This window comes from Gymnoscopelus microlampas, assembly GCF_963454915.1.
Source record: "Gymnoscopelus microlampas genome assembly, chromosome: 6".
Lineage (NCBI taxonomy): Eukaryota > Metazoa > Chordata > Actinopteri > Myctophiformes > Myctophidae > Gymnoscopelus > Gymnoscopelus microlampas.
In genome coordinates this window covers 35,257,930-35,277,981 of record NC_139943.1, presented here as the reverse complement: position 1 = coordinate 35,277,981, position 20,052 = coordinate 35,257,930, and the positions used below count along the sequence as shown (strand labels likewise).

At 43.8% G+C, this 20,052-nt stretch overlaps 2 protein-coding genes across 2 annotated transcripts; both read right to left on the bottom strand.

Moving 5' to 3' along the window:
- Window positions 1–1,830: 1,830 nt before the first annotated feature.
- LOC311047684 (uncharacterized protein) lies at window positions 1,831–7,184 on the bottom strand. The gene is made up of 4 exons (XM_084060484.1): window positions 6,946–7,184; window positions 6,576–6,780; window positions 4,010–4,201; window positions 1,831–3,486 (listed from the first exon to the last, which is right to left on the bottom strand). Exons 2-4 carry the CDS (start codon window positions 6,769–6,771, stop codon window positions 3,176–3,178), a joined length of 699 nt encoding a protein of 232 aa, XP_083916610.1. The 5' UTR covers window positions 6,772–6,780; window positions 6,946–7,184; the 3' UTR covers window positions 1,831–3,175.
- A 788-nt stretch (window positions 7,185–7,972) lies between these two features.
- On the bottom strand, window positions 7,973–20,020 carry accs (1-aminocyclopropane-1-carboxylate synthase homolog (Arabidopsis)(non-functional)). The gene is made up of 16 exons (XM_084060449.1): window positions 19,730–20,020; window positions 17,991–18,683; window positions 15,757–16,508; window positions 15,357–15,416; window positions 15,091–15,161; window positions 14,490–14,559; window positions 13,757–13,823; window positions 13,331–13,428; window positions 12,916–12,993; window positions 12,265–12,365; window positions 11,462–11,551; window positions 11,123–11,168; window positions 10,161–10,302; window positions 9,911–10,053; window positions 9,508–9,661; window positions 7,973–9,002 (listed from the first exon to the last, which is right to left on the bottom strand). Exons 2-16 carry the CDS (start codon window positions 18,652–18,654, stop codon window positions 8,584–8,586), a joined length of 2,955 nt encoding a protein of 984 aa, XP_083916575.1. The 5' UTR covers window positions 18,655–18,683; window positions 19,730–20,020; the 3' UTR covers window positions 7,973–8,583.
- Window positions 20,021–20,052: the final 32 nt, after the last annotated feature.

Sequence of the window (20,052 nt, the reverse complement as noted above, 5' to 3'; positions counted from 1 at the left end):
CAAAAGTTCTCCATCTCTCCATCTCTCTCTCACACACACACACACACACACACACACACACACACACACACACACACACACACACACACACACACACACACACACACCCTTCACCACAATGCAAACGCAGAGCTCGCAAAATCAGATTAAATGGCTCTCTGCCTAGGCACAGCTAGTGTGGGCAACTTTATTTTTTTCATCTCAAGTACCACAAGCAGACACATATCACAGACTTCCTCACAGTAAATTCTGAGTGTTAATTTACCACTGCGAATGTACAAATGGAACCAAATGGACCCGATAGATTCCATTTGTGCACTCAAGAGTTAAAAGAACACTGAGGATTTTTATGGTGCACTATGGCGGTGGCATGGTGGCTATGCAGCATAATTAGTAGGACATGGTTGTGTAATTGGTCTCTAATTGATATGAAGAGCAGCTGCGTATCTCAGGCTGTTCTACACGTACTGCTGGCGGAGGGCAGGAAACACCGCCTGGCGGGCCGTTCAATCACATGTGCCATCTTCTGATTGATGTCTCCTAGAGAATGCCCTCCAACATCACCATCCATATTCTCCCTGTGTCTCTCCTCTCCTCTCCTCTCCGGCCACCTGTCCAGCAATCACTCACTGTTCTGCTTTTATGTACTGTATTTATTTTTTGTTTCTCCATTTCCTTTGCGTTCTGCTGTTGAACTACAATCTCTATCTCAGTCTCCGAGTTAACCACTTGAACCCCAGCATGCCTATTCTGGGGGTAACATTTGGGGAGATCTACAAGCTCGCGACGCGTTGTGAGCTTGAAGATGGGCTATTTCTGGCAAAGAGATTTGGTGTATATAGACGTTCATTCTCACTCACAACCTTTTGTTATATTTCTCTGAGGGAAGTGAATCGGTGGGGTCTCAGGGAGGTGGAACAGGGGGGTCTCGGGAAGGTGGGAGGTTGAAAAGTGTGGAGGAGGGTTCTGTTCAAAAAGGCACTGCAAAAACATCACACGAATTCAAGGACTCAGACAGACACCAACAAGCTGTGGGAGGAAATAACAACCTTGGATGAAAATGAAATAAATAAATGCAGTTATTTATAAGGGCAAAGAAGAGGAATCACCTGCTCTGTGCCCTCTCAATTTGGCGAAAGAAGACTGAAGAAGTGCTAGTTAAAGTTAATTAAAGGAGTTGTTCTGTAAAGGGGTCATGACACAGAACCTTTGATATGTTTTGGGGAGACACTTCAGAACAATGCAGTTCGCGGCTCAGGCGCTCAAGCAAGACGACCTTCAAGGACATTCCGCTCATTTACACAGCAATTAAGCGGTACCCTGTTGTTAAATTGAAAAAGAGACAAAAATCCTCTGTGGATTTAATAACAAACTCATTACGAGGTTCCAACAGGGCGGAACTGCCTTTTAATTAGAGCAACACCTGATTAACGCCCAATTAACGGAACCAGAGCCAGTAATCTGCGCCACTTTGGCAGGGTGCGAACGTAAACATACGCAGGGCGCAGGCCAGCATTTCTCCTCCTCCGTCTACTATTGGGAGCAAGGGAGAGAAGGGTAGTTGTCTGATGGTCCAAAAACTTGTCAGGACAGGGATCTGTGCTTGGACAGTGGACACACACAAAATGGAAGGAGACTAAAGTCTGCTGCACTACACATGATCTCCTAGTGCGCTACACTTTGAAGAGAACACACAGCAAAATCCTCAGTGTTAATTTATCTCAGAATGTTCATTTGTACACTCAACAAATGGAATACATTAACACTGAGGATTGTATTGTGTAGTCTACACATTCATTCTTTCCATTTGCACAGAAGTTCAGCATGAACTCTTTTTCATTAACTTTAATTTACCCCGGAAGGATCTGCTGAGCAAATAATACTATTTTTGGTACATTTATATTAATACAGTTTCTGGGATTCAAGCAGTGAAATATTCTGTAAACTGAAACTAAAATAAAAACTAAAAAGAAGAATGCAAAATTCCCTCACCTTTCCCTGAAAAAGACTGAAACTATTTATGCATTTGTAAAACTAACTACATGAAAGTAAACTGAAAGCAAACAGCAAACTGAAACACTAAATAAAAACGAATGAATATTTCAAAACAACAATAACTCTGCTCAGTGGAACCACGTACAGTACATCTACTATATGACACAAACATTATTCACTTTCCCAGCTTAGATTCCCCCAGTCAGCGTTGGGATTTGGTCAGGCAACCTTCAAGTCACAAATCAGATTCTCCAATCAGCAGGGTTCCGAACCTCAAAGAAGCTTAATATCCTTCATTCTCGGGATGATATGACTGCTGAACAGTATTGGCTGTGTTACAACGCACTGGCATCGTGGAATTTATGAGCTATGCCCTTTATGAATGAGCAGCTGCTGCTATGTTTTGGATATTAACTTATGCGCTCGTTTCACAAGCGTTCTGAAAATATATTCACAATTTATGAGACATCCTGTAATTAAGACGACACGTGTCAAACAACAGATGCCCGACATTTATTATTAATATATGAATATTATTTGCCAACAGTACCTATTTACTTTCCAGATTTCAGTAGAACATTGACAGACTACAGGATAAACAGTTTGGAAAAAAACAGATGCAGAGTTGACTAATTGCACCAGTAATAAATATATCAAAACCTTATCTTTCATTGCTCTTCAGCATTCATCAAACAGATGCAAAATCCTTTAGTGTTAATTGACCTCTAAGAGTGTAGATCAGCTATTTACACAATTATTGACAATATAATGACGTGCCCAATATAGGGATGCGAGGGTTAACGTGGTTAAACGTAAGGCAGGCATCATTATATTTGATCAAATTGTCAAAGCTTAATAGATATTTTCTTATGTCACAGTGTTGCGCGTGTCGTTTGTGGTGTTTGTTAGAATAAAAACATATTGATCATAGAGCACTTTCAGTCTGTTTTGCTGTACAGCAGCTCAATATAATTCAAGCTCAGCCAGAGGCGCCCCTCCGCAATCAGTCCTGCAGTAGTCCAGCACGACCTCCCAGATTCACTGGTGGTCAGCATCCAGGGAGTCAATGTTCAGGCTGGTTATGAACAGTACATTCCTTGCACAGACACCTGGTCTCATAGACTAAAGGCGAGTTCTCCTCAACTTCACTTTAATGTTTTCCATCATGTCTTGTTTTCTCTCAAGGTTCTGACATGTTCCTCCGCAGGCCTGCAATGTCAACTACTGTGTAGTTGCCCGGGTGACAGCCTTCACTGAAAGTGCGTTTCTGTAGGGAGGCACGCCGCCACGTCTCGATGGAATTCCCCAGGTCCGGTAGGATGTCTGGCACGATACATTGTTCAGCCAAGAACACGGTAGGCTGGAGAATCAGTAGCAGCGCCCAGCCCACAGCCCCCAGCCAATAGGAGGAGCCGAGAGAGGCGATATCCTGGCGTATCTCTTCCCTGTGGTGGTAGGTGAAGAGAGACCAGCAGAGCAGGAAGAGGAGACCTGGCAGACAGAGGACAGTTTTGAGTTCATCTATTGTCCTTTCAGAAATAAGTCTCTGAATAAAGTCTCTATTAAAGTGATCATTAACAAAGTACTATAGGAGGTTTCTTCCAAAACAGTGGTTCTCAGCCTGTGGGCCGTGAGGGTATTGCAAATAAAAATGACATGTTATCTTTTTCTTTTTACCTTGAAAAATATGTTTTCATAATGATGCCAATAAATAAGGACTTTAAAGTATACCATGTTAGTTCCAATGATCGATTGATTGATCAGAACATGCATCCATCTGACAATTTAACATGGTAGCCGATAGGCGGCCAGGCTGTCGTGTTCCCTATAGGGATATGTAAATATATATATATATATATATATATTTTATTTTTTTTCCCATTCAACTGTCCCAGCTGATTTGGGGGGGATGTAATGCACTCACTACATGAAATGCACAATTAGCTCGACACAAAATGCAATGAGCCACCCGAGCCAATGAGATATCTGAGGGCCGTAATGTCCGTATACAGACCTGTAGAGGCCAGGGTGAAGAGCAGCAGTGTAGTGGGGTAGAGCGCCTGTCCTACCATGTGGAGGGAACGCGTGTTTGAGTAGGAGTGCACCGTGTCAGACGTCCAGCAGAGGGCGAACATGAGACACAGAGCACCACAGCTCAGGGCCATCAAGAAGGAGAGGACTCCAAAAACCCTCTGGGCCTCAGGGACTGGAGGATGACAACAAAGATGATGTTTATTGTTTATGGCTGTCAGGTGTAAACCTTGTATGTCCAAAACCGTTACTTTTAAGGAAATGGGGAAAAAAGAACCTGTGTTACAATGGATGTACAGTAGTTATTATTCATTCACAAGCGCTTGTTGATAATGTTGTTAAATATAAAACTCAGAGACACACTAAATCACTTTAACTTTCAAAATGTTTCAGAAATAGTGAAAATAGCCAAAGTACAAGCTCACAACGGCGCGTTGTGAGCCTGCAGATTGGCTATTTTAACTACTTTTGCGTGCCTGATAGCAACAATATGATGTCAACGTTATAGTTTGTCAGTGTACAACCGGTCTACATTTAATGTAGTAAGGTAATAACCCACACCTCATTCCAAGGACGCCATCAAATGTACCAACCTGGCCTGGGCCGCAGCGTGGCGGTCCAGGCACCCTAGGCTGCAATGCCAGTCTGACAGCGCGTCGCGGGTTCAACTCCCGTTCCCGACGACCTTTGCTGCGTGTCACCCCCCCATCTCTCTCCCCATTTCCTGTCAGCCTACTTTCCCTATCCCTCTCTAATAAAGGCATACAAAAGCCACAAAAAAAAAATCTTAATTTTTTTTTTTTTTACCAACATGTCCGTATTATAAGAAACAGTCAAATCAGGTGTTGATGTGTCAAAACTTTTCATCTAAAAGAAACCAATCACTTAGTAGACACCTTAACAAACACTGTTTTTTTGGTTTGTTTTTACACAGCTTTATGGCCTCACATTGTGCACACAATGCTAATGATTCTAAAAGAACATGTACACACCTGCATACAAATATCATGTATATACCTGCTATCAAATACACTTTCTGTTTGCTCTCACTCTCTCACTCTCACTCTACCGGTTCTCACTCTTCTCACGGAATACAACAGAATGGACGTACAAAGAAAAAAAGAAAAGAAAAAATCACCCAGTGCTCACCTGTAAAACTGTGATGTGACAAATTTAACCGATTCTGATTCCGTTCTTCTCTCCCTATATACATAAATGTACCTACATACTTACCTACCTATCTATTAGTACTGTACCTACCTATCTATCGATTTATCTATATCCCAACATCGGTGTCTGGTCTTGTGGCTAAAACAAATCATATCATATAACATTGATATGGAGTTGTTCCCCAATTGGCTACTAAAACAGTCTCCACTATTTCTGTGATGGCTTTTCAATAGATGGAACATTGCTGCTGCAATTTACTGCCATTTGCTTCCATTCAGCCACAAGAGCATTAATGTGTTCAGACGTTGGCCGATTGGGCCGCCTGGCTCACATTAGAATTATTCCAATTCATTCCAAAGGTGTTTGATAGGGTTAAGGTCAGGCCTCTGTGCAGGCCAGTCAAATTGTTCCTCACTTATTGCCAACAAACCATTTCTGTATGGGGGGCATGGGGGATTGTCATTCTCAAACAGGAAACGGCATTCTGCAATCTGTTGCCACAAAATTGAAAGCACACAATTGTTTAAAATGTCATTGTACCGTAGCTGTTGCATTAAGATTTCCATTCACTGGAACAAAGCGCACACATTAGAAACACTAATTAGAAATCTGATGGACCACAATGGGAACAAGCTGTAGGCTTTTTGTGTATATCCAAGTTGATGTTTTTAAAAGTGTGATCTATTTACAATTGTTAATACATTAAAAACATCAAAGGTTATCCATTAACTTTTATTCACATAGTGATTTTTTGTATACAGAGATACTGTGTGTGTGTGTGTGTGTGTGTGTGTGTGTGTGTGTGTGTGTGTGTGTGTGTGTGTGTGTGTGTGTGTGTGTGTGTGTGTGTGTGTGTGTGTGTGTGTGTGTGTGTGTGTGTGTGTGTGTGTGTGCGTGTGCGCGTGTGCGTGTGTGTGCGTGCGTGCGTGTGTGTCTATCTAGATGAGACCAAGGTGATGATGAAGATTGTAGCACATTTGCCTGGCCAGATGTTACGCTCCTTCAACTATAACCGACTAAGAATCCAGATCCCTGCAACAGCTACAAGCCCACACAGGTTTACTGCTGACTTGTACTTGTACTTCAGGTCTACTGTTCACATTTCTTACACTAGGGTGTAAAGCACAGCCTAAGGCTATTCTCAAGCAGAGCTAAATGTCCTATCAAGGCCCTGAGCCGTGCAGCATGAACAGTTGTTTATGTCTCATCAAATACTATATACTGCCTCCACTGATATGTTTAATATAAGCACACTTGTTCTACGTCAATCACACTTTGAACTTTCGCCAGTATAACAGCATTTGACGAGCAAATCGACACGGAACATTATTACATGGTGGTAGAGTTCCTTTGCGCTTTAATGCAGCTTGTTGACTTACCATTATAAACGACACTATCGCTGTCATCCCGTGTCTGGTCTTGTTCAGAGTTATTCCAATCTGTCCAGAGGCCCCTGTTTGCTAGCCAGCATGGGGTCCATACAGCATAGCATATGGACAGGCAGCCAGCCAGGCCCACACAGGACTCAGCAAACCTGAACCGACCTATTGAGTCCCCCAGATCCAGCCACTTCATGTTAGTACACTGAGAGGGAGAGAGGAAAAACACAAACGAGAAGAGTGTAAGCAGGTGAAACTACCATATTAATAACATACCTCAAAGCTGTCACATAATCAGTAATGTTATGTGTGTAAAGAATCTCAAACATATAGATCTATAAAAATATAGAATGGTAATTAAAAGCCTTACCTTGTGTGTTGTTGATCAGGACGGACTTGTCAGGAACAACCGTGAAGTTGTAATCCAGCCGTACTTTGAACTCCTGGATGTTGAACCACAATTACAGTATGTGGAAGAACAAGAAGATACAAATTCTCCCAGGCGGCTACGGTACCCACAGTTCGGCTACTGTACAAATCACTGACACGGCGTGACTAACCCTGTTGACGACCCACGCGTTGTCACTCTCCTATACAGTGCAAGGATTACCCACGCTGTGGTGGAACATGACACTGTAAGTATTCCCCCACGTCGGTACGACTCCACCCCCCTCCAGCTACGGTGGAAACTCCCCCCCCCTCTCTTGGTGGTTTACTTCCCCTAGAATCCCCCAGCTCAATAGAGAAAGTGAAACAAGTTACACACAAAAGAGGATGCCCACACTGCACAACACTGAACTTTTGGTACCCGATGGAGAGGGAAAATAAAATCAGGTTTCATGACCATTTTATACACGACACGTCCTCCTGTCTATAAATGGTCATAAAGTACACAGTAAAATCCTCAATGTTCATTTAACTTTGAGGGTGTACAAATGTAACACAAATTGTACAATCTCAGAGTTACAAATGGATAGATTAACACTAAAGAAGTGTTTTTTTACTGTGTAGACAGGAATATATATCCAATATATTTAGTGTTTTTTTTATGTCAATACAGCAGAGTTACAGCCCCCCCCACACTCTCCCACCCAGCGGGTTATTTTGACTTGGTGTCAGCCCAGACATAGGTCAGGCACAAACCACAAGTGATTTATTACAGAAAGTGTGTGGAGGGTGTCAGAAGGTGGTGACGCATGACAGACCACCATCCATAAGGAACTCCCACTCTATCTCCTCTCACATTGTTCTCATGCACATCTCCAAGTACCCCCCCCCCCACCTCTCCCCTCCCACGTTTTCTACCTGCCATGGGATGTGGAAAAACCTCTGACAACCCACCCAAAGGCATATAAATACTGTCACACAGCTTTAAATACCCCAAAGTACCCATCAAAACATCGTGTTTGGAACAAAATTACAGAATATAATAAAGTATAGCTAATAAATGTCTCGCAGCCAAGATAAACTCAATAAAACACAGTGTAACTCCAGAAGGAAGTCGCTCAAGCGGAAAGCAGTAAAATACAAGGCATTTTAATTAGCAAACCAACAGGATTTAATTAAAATTAAGGCCTGGGGGGAGATAGATACATAAAATGTATTTACAGAATCGGTAACTTGGCAAAAAAGTGGAATTATATCAACCGTTAAAGTGCATATGAGATCAGAAACAAGAAAACAAGTTCAATTTATAGAATTAAATCTTGAGAATAAAATAAATTGTATTTTGGTCATTTCACATTTGGCATTCACTTAGAGTCGCAGTAATAAGCAAAAGTTTTGCTTACAAAATATCAAGGCAAACTCTCATAGCAACATAGAAATAATAAGGCATCCACGTGCCTCACTAATCATTTTTCTCCATCTCCTGCTGTCTTATAATATGAAATAAAAGTCGTCTTTTAATCCAGATGAAGCATTCTACCATAAACATGGCAGAGTAGAATGAGATGCTATTTTTGGGGGGCCTGGGTACCTACCACCTTCCAGATCATCTGTCCCAACTCTACTTACTGGCTCTTTGCAGCAGGTCTTTGAAAACGTCAAGCATCTCTGGGTCCTCCCCGGCAGCCAGCTCTGGGGTGTTCTTCTCCAGCCAATCAGAGGAGCGGATCTGCTGTTTCAGAGCACCAATCAGGGAGTCCAGATTCTCTGAGGGCTGAGATGTTTGGCAGTCGAGCAACACAAGCTCGTCGCCGGCCAACGGGCCAGTGTCTGAGCCAGGGCTGTCCCGCTCCTTCCACTGGTCCGATGACTTGCTCTGGGGTGACGATGTGGAATTGACAATCACAGCATTGTCTGAGTCAGCGCTGTCCCTTTTCACTGACGCTTTTGTGTCTTCACTGGTGTCTTTGATAAGGCCCGAGTCAGGGCTGATGTTTTTTTCTTCCGTTTCCATCAAAGCCTCCTTAATTCTCTTCATGCCTGAGCACACACACACAAAACAAATTAATTGACGATTTCAAACAATAGATACCGTCCAATGACATTGTTCAGGGATTTCATACACACAGTTGCGTGTTCTACCGCGTTACGCTATATAAGTAGTATACCGTCCAAGAATATAATTTTTTTATCGTATACCCTAACATATTAACCATTTCATTCGGTGAAATGGGAGGGAATAATATGGTATACCCTCCGTCTCCGAAAAAAACTAGAACACACCACTGCATACACGGCAACAGAGACAAGTATGAAATGAGTCCCTGAGATGTGACACCTTCTGAATGTGATTAGAACCCGACTGATGAGCGATATACAAGCTCACAGAGCTTGTAGATTGCCTATTTTTGAAAATGTTAAAAGGTTATAAATCGGGACAAATCAACTGCATAATTGCCGATACCGATAGCTGATAATTAGCCAGACCAAAATATCGGGCTCTAAATGCAGCAGACAAAATCATATGCATTCATCACGGACTGACCGAGCTGTAGGTGAGGCAGTTGAACCGTGAACACGATGCGGAACCAGCCTGGCGTGGAGCAGGAGAAAGCCTGGCCACAGCTCAGCACCACCTTGTGTCTGAGGAAACACCTCCACAGAGACAGCTCCTCCGCGAATGTCGCCTCCCTGAGGTACTACCGAGGCAGACACAGACAGAGAGAAAGAGAGAAAGAGACAGACAGAGAGAGAGAGAGAGAGAGAGAAAGAGAGAAAGAGACAGACAGAGAGAGAGAGAGAGAGAGCGAGAGAGAGAACGTGTCAAGCATTCTGCCAAATGGGCAGGCACATTCTTATCATGGGGCTTCCAGGTGTGATAGTCTAAGAGGGAAATGGATGTCACAGCTCGTGATGAGCCAATTACATCCCACCCGAACACACAGTACCTTCCTAAGATCAGCCCACACATAGAAGCCTACAGGCCTGTGTAGGTAGGGAATGTCCAGGCTCTGCAGCTCTCCTGTCAGGTAGCTGTGAGCTGCTTGCACTCTGCGTCGGTTCTGAGGCAAGAACTCCTTGCTGATCCAGTCTGGGGGAAACAAGAGGTGTGTGTGGTGATGATAAGCTCCTTAAGTTAAAATATTACAAAATCCCAGCGTAGCGTTATGTGTTAACACAAGCAAAGTGGCTGCATACCTCTGTCCCGAAGCAGTTGTGCCATCTGGTACTGTATGGGCCCAGGGACACCGTGGAAAGAGGCCAGCGCGTCCAAGGCATCTATGAGGTCTCTGTTATCAGTGTACAGAGTGCCCACTCTGATGCCTGCCATAGCAAAATCCTACATAAAGAGAGATATTGTTGGTACTGCAACAGACCAAGACACATTCAAGTAATACAAACAGATATGGGTTTCAATAGCTCACATTCGCACAGTAGCCATTTTGCTTTTACGTCATACCTAAGAACTTATGACATACTCCGTGCGTGAGTATCAATTCAAAAGGAATCACTAAGCACATCTACTGTATGTAAGTCGCTGGTGCAGGACAAAAAAATAACATATATATATATATATATATTAGGAAGGAATAAAAGAAGGCTGTCTGTGAATTTGCTGGTTGAAACATTGTACTGCCTGTAGGGTGACCACCCGTCCCGAAATTCGCGGGACAGTCCCGAAATTGGACCCTCTGTCCCGCGTCCCGCACAAGCAGAGCAATGTCCCGAAAATCAAAGATATGAAAAAAAAAAAAAAAAGATTATTTTTTGATAATAAATCGGTAAAATCAGGCAAAAATAAGAATTAAATAACATAACCCTAACCTAACCCTAATCTTAACCCTAAAACCGAAATAAAGAAACCAGAAACTGGAAAAAAACTAACCCAACCCGCCCAGAACCGCACAAAAAAAACCGGGCGCGCGCACGGGAGGTCCTCAGCACGCGTGCATGTGTCCCGCGGAACGGGTTCATCTGTCCCTCAATGGGTCCGTTTGAAGGTGGTCACCCTAACTGCCTGTGCAAACTTCTATTATTCCTATACTCCAAGTATGTCATAAGAGCAAAATGGCCACCATGTGAATACGGTCAATAGAAATGGCACGTTTAAATGGAACCAGATAGACCTTAACAGACTGAGGATTTTACCGTGTACGTACCTTGCTGACTCCCCACATGACATGTGTTCTCAGTGGATCAGGCAAACTACAATAACAACACAACATGAATATTTTCAGTAGGGAGATGACGACTTGATCCACAGTAATTAAGTATCAGGATTACTAAGGGCACTGGTTCTCAACGTGGGGTCCAGGGACCCCTGTGGATCCTTGAGGGGGTTCCGGGGAGTCCCCAGCTAAATGATTGATAGCTAAGGTCCCAGAGATAAAACATCATATCAAATGGGGGTCCGTGGCCTAATGCATATCACACTGGGGGTCCTTGAGGTTGAGAATCACTTGACTTAGGGCATCGCAGAGGTTGAGGTCATACGTTACCTGTCGATGCTGAGGACGCTGTGAAACGTAACGGACTCATCAAAGACCGTCAGCATGTACACCTCGTCTACAATGGCGTGGAGCTCGTGTCTGCAGCAGGAAATGGCGGATAGGAGGGTAGCACAGTGGAGGAGGAAAAAAATAAAAATAAAAATGTATATACTATTCATCTTCCTTGGTTTTACGGGGTTAGCAATTATTTATGGGGCAGATAATGCAAGCTGACAGCAAAATGGTTCCTTCAGTGGCCATCCTCAGGGAGCTATGTAAAAGCGCTGTGGTTTATGGTTACAACAGCTCGGTGCCTTCTAGGGTCCACGGAAGGGGGGGAACACTGGCAAGATCATTTAGAAAACAACAGATGATGCAGGAAATTCCTTGGCCCATGGCTGCACTTGACAATATGCTGATGGTTAGAAGAGGTGATAAAACTCCATCAAGAGTGCTTGATATTCCACACACGGGACAGAGCTCTTGGCTGTAAAATGAAGGAGTCTACGCTAGGAAGTTGTCTGCGGCGCCGCGGCTAATCTCCTAAAAGGGCCAATGAGACGGTATGAGATGCGACAATGAGACGATTAAGCCTGATTTATACTTCGCCGCACAGCCGTCTTTTGCTCGCCAGAAATATCCGATCTAAAAGCTCACATGTCACGGATGTGAGATCATGTGACGCATTGTGAGTCTGTAGATTTGCTATTTTCGGTGAGCCATAGAGCATAGATTAGGCATATTGGAGGATTGGAGAAGGGGGCCACCTGCATGGGATGTTCAGGAGGTAAGTAGTGTACTGTATACTGTACCTTTTGGCAAACTCCAAGAAGCTAACCATCTCCTGTGGGGTGTAGATCTCAGCCAGAGGGTTGTGGGGATTCACCAGGACAACACCTCGGATAGTCACCCCCTGGGGGGAGGGGAAGGGAACAGTTCATTTATTTTAAAATTCATAGGAAACAGCATAACCTTTCAAAACACAGACAAAAACAACAAAATGCTCACAGGGTCTGTGACGCAAAAAGAAAAGAAAAATCCACAACACTGACCCAGACTTAGATATAACATCGTGTTGGCTGACAAGGCCCATCTTCGGAGAAGAGATGAGTTTGAACATACTGTTCATTTCTTATATTCACTTGTTATCATGGGTACAAGGCTCTGTAATGGATCTGAATATTATAGAATTAAGACGCCACAAGTGGTCTGGTATTTAATGTTTTGAGTACAGCTTGGTCCTAAGGCAATCTCCCCACTATCCATTGTACCGTATGTCTGATCTCCACTTTTATCAGAGAACTTCTTGACCACCGACCTGAGTGTGTAATGCACTTCTCCCGTCAGCTCACATAATAAAGTACTATCTTAGAAATACTAAGCGTATCTGACTCCGTTTGCCTCAACACCCTGATTGATCCTGAATAACACAACAATACTGCATGTATGGATTCCCGAGTTACCTCTCGCTTTGCCTTCCCTAGAGCGTCTTCCAGTTTGGCCACGGTGAGGTGGAAGGGTCGACTGTCCTTGCCGCTGGCCTATAAATACAAAGTAACACAGGGGACATAAAACACAAACAATCCCTTACTGGACCACTGAACATAACATTTTGTAGAAGGTCAAATAGCAGACCTGGCCAACAACAAAAAGTAAACACGTATAAAGCACAACACAAATGTATCAAACACACACACACAATCAATAATGCACATTAAGTGTACATTTTCAGACTTTTGTATCTCTCTAGTGAGAACTTTGGTTTTGCAGTCAGACAACACAAAGAGAATACACAGTCATCATTTAAAGCGATAGAGACACTTCAAACACGTACTTGGTATTAAATAGTATTACAAGCCATCTTTATACTGTACCTACCTCACAGTCAAGAGGAACGTGAAAGAGATTCACATCACTGTACAGACGCAAATCCTCTGTGATCACACCGTAGAATGGAGTAGGAATTAGGATGGAATCTAAAAGAATGAAAGGTCAATATTTTAAATATGGTCTAGCGACTAGACTCTAGTCTATGAATAAAGGGAGAAAAAATATATACAAAAAAGAGCTCAGGCTCACAATGCATCATCGCGCTGTGAGCTTGTAGGGGTTAATTGTTATGCAAAATGTTCCTTTACCTTTATTACATCTCATGCAGTGATGAAATACATTTTATAAATATGGGCTAGTAAACATAAAACATAGGAGGTTCAAAGACATTCTATTGCTATTGTATACGCATTTGTATTCATACATTTCCAACATGGATCAATTGTTCGTTGGTGAGTGTATGTGTGAATGTACCCTGAGGGTCGCAAATTACTGCAGCAATAGATGAGAAGAGGGAGCCGCATCCATTCATCACCACAACCTGAACACATACACAGTAATATGAACGCCTAATATATATACACCTACCATGAATTCAATAATACACTACAATTGCAGTGTATTATGCTTGCAAATTAAATTGGCCGCATTTCTTAAAAGCGCAACATTACTCTCATTAATTGAGTACTTGAATTCAGTTATGGGTTTCTACCACTCTCAGTGTTAAAAATGAATAGCTAATAGTCCAGACTATCTTCATTCAAATGAATCTAAAGAAACAAATGGCTTTCTGTGTCAGCAGTAGACGGTCCCTGAATATATGCTCTGTACACATTTCAACATGAGAACCTTCTTTATGCAACACTTAACCATTTAAACAATATATCCATTGACCAAGGTCCCCCAGGGATCTATACTTGAAAATAATCTACAAGCTCACAACAGGACGTGTTGCAAACTTGTAGATTGGCTATTTTCATCAAATGTCCGTCAATTATGACTTGCCCAGAATAGGGACGCTAGGGTTCATGTGTTTAACTTACTGGCTATCCAAACAATCAGGACAGAAGATAGAATGCATGTGGTACTGCACTTTTCAACAGTTCAGCATAGATAACTTTGTATTTATCCATGCTGGCACTATTTCAAACAGGCTGAAATGAGTGAGGTTCTATGATTGTATAAAATGCTGAAAACAATCACTCACATTGTCAGCTTTCAGTGGGCTCTGAGAACAACAGTAGTGAGAAAGGAAACTTGCAACCTCTTTTCTCAGACTACAATGGGAATAAAGAAAAGCCAGTTAGAATTACACAAGTCCATAATTTAGCAAATCAGTGCTTACGTATGCTTAATCCTTTTCCTGAAAAACGTAGCCTACACATTGCATGAGTCATACCCTACTAAACAGTGGAGAGTCCCAGCATTCCCAAAAAGGCAAAGATGTGGAATAAAATAGAGACCACTGTATAATGCAAAAGACTTTTAATACCTTCATACAGATCCTTTAAATCATTTGTCTAGGCACACAAACACACAAAAGGCTTTAAAACCTGGCAATGTGTTCTGAATCACAACAACGCTTAGGCAGCCTGAGGAAGAGCTGTTGTTGTGAAAGCACATTGCCAAGTAGTATGCATGTTTTATGCAAGTCTTTTTGTGTGTTCGTGGGCCTGGAAAAACAGTGCAAAGGATACGTATTTGAAGGTATTACTGTATGTATTTTGCATTATACAGTGGTCTCCCACCTCATGATTTTTTAACTTTTGTTCCATACCATAAAATGACCAAAAACCAAACAGACATACAAGCCATGTCCTTTCCAGTCAGGGTACTGCAACAGGGATGGATCAATGTGCACCATGTCAGGCTGGGTCAGCTATAGCAGACAGGAAAACAACAGGCTAGTAAATAAATAGGCAGAGCATACTGGTCATGTCCACCGTAAAATCCTCAGTGTTCATTTATCCATTTGTAACTCATGATTACAGAGCTGCACAATACTCAATCCAGAGTACAGATTTGCAGCTCTTGTCATTTATTTCCCAGCATGTGTCCCTATAACCTGACTTACCCGCGTGTGGAGAAGATCATAGCAGAGCTTGTTTTCACTGGTGCCCATGTTGATAATCCCCTGGAGATGAGGAATAAAATAAATAAATAAATGATCATATCATTAACACACCTGGACAGCATTAAGCCTGATTTATACTTCGTATGACAGTGTCACGTGGTGAAAATAGCCAATCTACAAGGCTTGTAGATTGGCTAATTCAGGCACGCGACACCGTCCTACGATGGAGCGTAAATCAGGCATAACAAAGTACATCTCACACTGCGATGATCTGACAACTGTCTGCCTCCTATTTAATATCCCAACAGCAATATATCGCCCAATATATTGGTCAAACCAATATATCAGACTTGCTCTGCACTACACAAGAAAAGCCCTTAAAAACACACTCCACGCTCACAGTGGGGTTGTCTGTGTCATGGTGTTTGTCCGCATGGTACTGGGCGGCGCCCTCCTGGAGGATTCCTTGCTTCTGTCGGATGGCGTTTCCACGACGAGACAGGTACACGCTGTGGCCCGGCGTTTCTGCGCCCCTCAGAGTCGCCAGGACACTCTCAGCAGTGTCGCAGGCCTCACGAGTTGGAGCTGACGGTGACTTGGGAGTCTCGCCGGTGGATGTAGCCTGTGTGGCGGGGCCGTCAGGATGTGACGGCTGAGGCGAAGACGATGAAGCCGAGCGCATGGTCTCCAGCGAAGCTGAGAGATTAGCTAACGAGATGGCGGCGTCATTAGGCGCCGAGGCACCCAGGTCGCCCTGCCGGACCGCTGCCAAGGCCCCGGCAAATACGCTGAGCAGACGTATCTCGTGCTGGCGCTCCTGCTCCGCCCTCCTCTCGTCCTGCTGCTCCCGCCGTTCCTCCGCCTGAGCCTCTCTCTCCAGACGCGCCTCCTCCAGGGAGAGGAGGCGCTCCTCTGCCGACTGCTGCCAGTTCAGGAAGCTGACCAGGGCCTTGTCAAGGCTCCGCTGGCTACTGCAGCGAGCGTCTCCACAGTTCCATGATCCTCTGCCAGCCCGCCGACGCTTCCTCTGCCTCGCAGCGGCCAGGGAGCGGCCACCCACCCTACCGGGCCTGTTGAGGGTCTCCTGCTGCATTGGACCACTGTCAGCCTTGGACATACCCGTGGAGCCAGCCACGTTCAGATCACTGAAAACTATAGAAACATAAACACAAAAGGGGAGAGAGGAGTTTAAAATTAACTACCACTATCTAATCCACACATGGGCAACATACGGCCCGGGGCCCGGACCCAGCCCTTTGACCATCTTAATCCGGCCCGCCAAGTACTCAAAGAAAAACAAAATGACCCCCACCAAAAATGTACATTCTACAAGGCTGCCGTATGTTAATGGATTTTAGAAAAAAACATTTAACTCTAATTAATAATAATTAATATTGAGTACAATACCTACTGCATTCCTCCATCCGTATGTACTCAAATGTTTTATGTTTATAATGTAACAGTGAAACAGTCAACCTTGAGTCCACATTTATAACATAATGCAATGTGTTTGATCAGTGACCTATGGAGTGGTGCATATCAGATAAGATGCTGTATAAGTGTATAGGCTCATTTAAAAGTTGATACAGCATTGGCATGGATTGTTTTATGCTAGTCATCTTTTTATTGTAAGGCCAGAGTACACCAGAGTGATACAGTACAGCTTTAACAGAACAATTTTCAGTTACAACATTTTGTAACTGAAAATTATTGTTGCGAAAGCAAGTACCTTATTGTAAAGTAAAGTATTCTGGCATGTCTACCAAATCCATGCAGTTTTAACATAATTCAGCACTAAGTGTTTCAAATTTCAATTCAATTGTACAATGTGTGGCCTCACTCACTTTATGGAAGTCAGTATGGCCCCCTGGAAAGAAATATTGCCCACCCCTGATCTAATCTCTGTAACATGTATTGTAAAAAAATCACACCCTGTGTGAAGGTTTGATACATTATGTCATCGATATGTGTTTATAATGTGTTTATAGCCATGTGTCACGTGAAGCTTGACCAATCACTTTGTTGACGGGTCTGACCAATCAGAACGTTGACGGGTCTGACCAATCAGAACGTTGACGGTGAACACGGACAAAGTCAGGTATAGAGCAGGATCCGCTCTGGCTAGCGCCGCTAAAAATATTCTTACTGTACCAATGGGTTCAGAGCCATGTGTAGTTAGTGTGTGTGTGTGTGTGTGTGTGTGTGTGGGAGGGGGGGGGGGGGGGGGGGGGGTACTAGTCTGGTACCAGGGAAGGACTATGTTGGGAAATTGTTGTGTGTTTATGCTGGAGTGCATGTGAGAGTATGCCTATTCAGTGTGTGTTTTCAGTGTGCTTGATAGCATAGCTGGCCTCACCAAAAAGCCAATCAAACAATACCAATGCATATCATGAGTTATCTCACTGTCATGAGACTGATAGAATCATCAGATTCCACAGAAAACTATGGTCGTGTGTGTGTGTGTGTGTGTGTGTGTGTGTGTGTGTGTGTGTGTGTGTGTGTGTGTGTGTGTCATTAGAATACAGGGACCCTTTCAGGGCAAAGTGCCCCTTTTTAAAATAATGTATGTACATTAAGAAAACTAAAACCTATCAATCCTCTTCAGTACCTAATGGTTTAATTTAAATGGCCCACCTGAGGGGGAGATCCTCGCATTTGCTGAGCCCTGTCCGTCCTCTGGTTCCAACACGGACTGCCCGTCAGTCTCCTGCTCATCCCCAGATGCATAGTACATCTCCGGGGCTGCGATGCCAGAGCTCAGCATCCCTTCTTTCACATCCTCACATTTAATATCCAGCAGATCCCCGGGTCTGGACGGATGACCGAACAGGAACCCACCTGCGGACACAGGGCCGAAGGCGCCCGCTGAGCCTCCACCTCCTCCTACCCCTCCTCCCCCTCCTCCCCCATGCAGGTATGCCTCCTGTCCGCCGGGGTTGTTCTGGAACACCTGCTGGGCTATCACGGCACCACCCAGAGACGAGTACGTTATGGCCGGCCGGTTGGCCAGCACCCTGTCCATCACGTCGTAGAACTTCCACGAGCGCATCTTGTGGTTGTCCTTGATGCGGCGGTACTCCAGCTTCATCTTCTTGATCTTCTCCCGGCACTGGTCCCCGGTGCGGTATATGCCCTTGTCGCGCAGCACGTTGGCGATGCGGTCAAAGACGCGCTGGTTGCGCAGGGAGCTCTCCAGCTCGATCTGCACCGACTCGTCGGACCACAGCTGGAGCAGCTCCACGATCTCCGGGTCGGTCCAGTTGCTCCCTCGCTCATGCCTCCGGCCACGGAAGTCCATTCTAGATGTTTAATTAATAGGAGGCAAGTCTGCAAGAAAAAGAGACAGGAGGATGAAAAGTAATGAGGGGGGTCTGTAACTCTGAGCAGCGTACCTGTGCACAGTTAAATTAATTCAGGGGTCTTCAACGTTTTTCAGCCCAAGGACCCCCTAGCTGAGAGAGAGATGAAGCAGGGACCCCCACTACATATTGTATAAAATTGTGTTACAGATTAAATGTTTTCATATATTTCAAAGATAGCTTCATAGACTTGTGTAGTGTTGTGTTGGATTCGTTATTGTTGTGTATTTTCAGACAGTTAACCACTTAAACCACACATGGGCAACATACGGCCCGGGGGCCGGACCCGGCCCTTTGATCTCAATCTGGCCCGCCAAGTCCTCAAAGAAAAACAAAATGACCCCCCAAAAAAATCTACATTCTAAAAGGCTGCCATATGTTGATGGTTTTGGGACAAATTAATTTAACTCAACTCCAATTAATAGTAATTAATATTTACCATTTGAGTACATACCTGCATTCTTCCATCCATATGTACTCAAATGTTTATGTTTATAATGTAACAGTGAAACTGCCTTGAGTGGAAATAAATGCCGCCCACCCCTGACTTAAATCAGAATCAGTTTTATTGTCACATCACAGGTTTACAAGGTAAAAAAGTGGGTGAAATTCGTTTTTTTACATCATAAACCCTCAATATGTAAAAACAATGTACTTGGTCTGCTCTCCCCCCCCCCCACTACTCCAAACCTCTTTGCTGCAAATAGCTGATCTACAAGCTCACAACGCCTTGTGCTGCAAGACGTTGTGACTTGTGAGCTTGTAGATCTGCTATTTTCGGCTAATGTTCCTCAAAGAAAAGGGATGCTAGGGTTCATGTGGTTAATGTTTTTTTTTTTTAAGGTCCCATCACACAAATATTTGCCCCCCCTGTAGTACTTCTGAGGACCCCCTGTTGAAGACTCATGAATTAACTATTAATCTAAATCTGTGTCTGACTTATAATAGACCATTCTAAATCATAGCTGAGCTGAATGCATATAATCTCCACGTCAATTTTTGCTCTTTTCTCACCTCCAGGGGAAGGTGAAGGAAGCTCTTCTGCTGCACAGGGGTTGTTGTGGAACTGTCACTTAGCTGTGACATCCATCCACGAAAGGTGGCACACATAATAACATCACGTCTATCTTTTTTTTTAACCCGGTTTGGTCTGGTTCCGCTTGGAATTGGAACGACTTGACGGGGTGGCTAAAGCGTGTTACACATGACGATAACGGCAATTTTTCCATAAACTTGCTATAAAATGGGCGAAAAGATAGCGCAGGAACAAATGTACATCCGGGTTTACGGCACATGCGTGCTGTCCTTATTCCGGGATAAGTTTGGTCCGTGCTGGA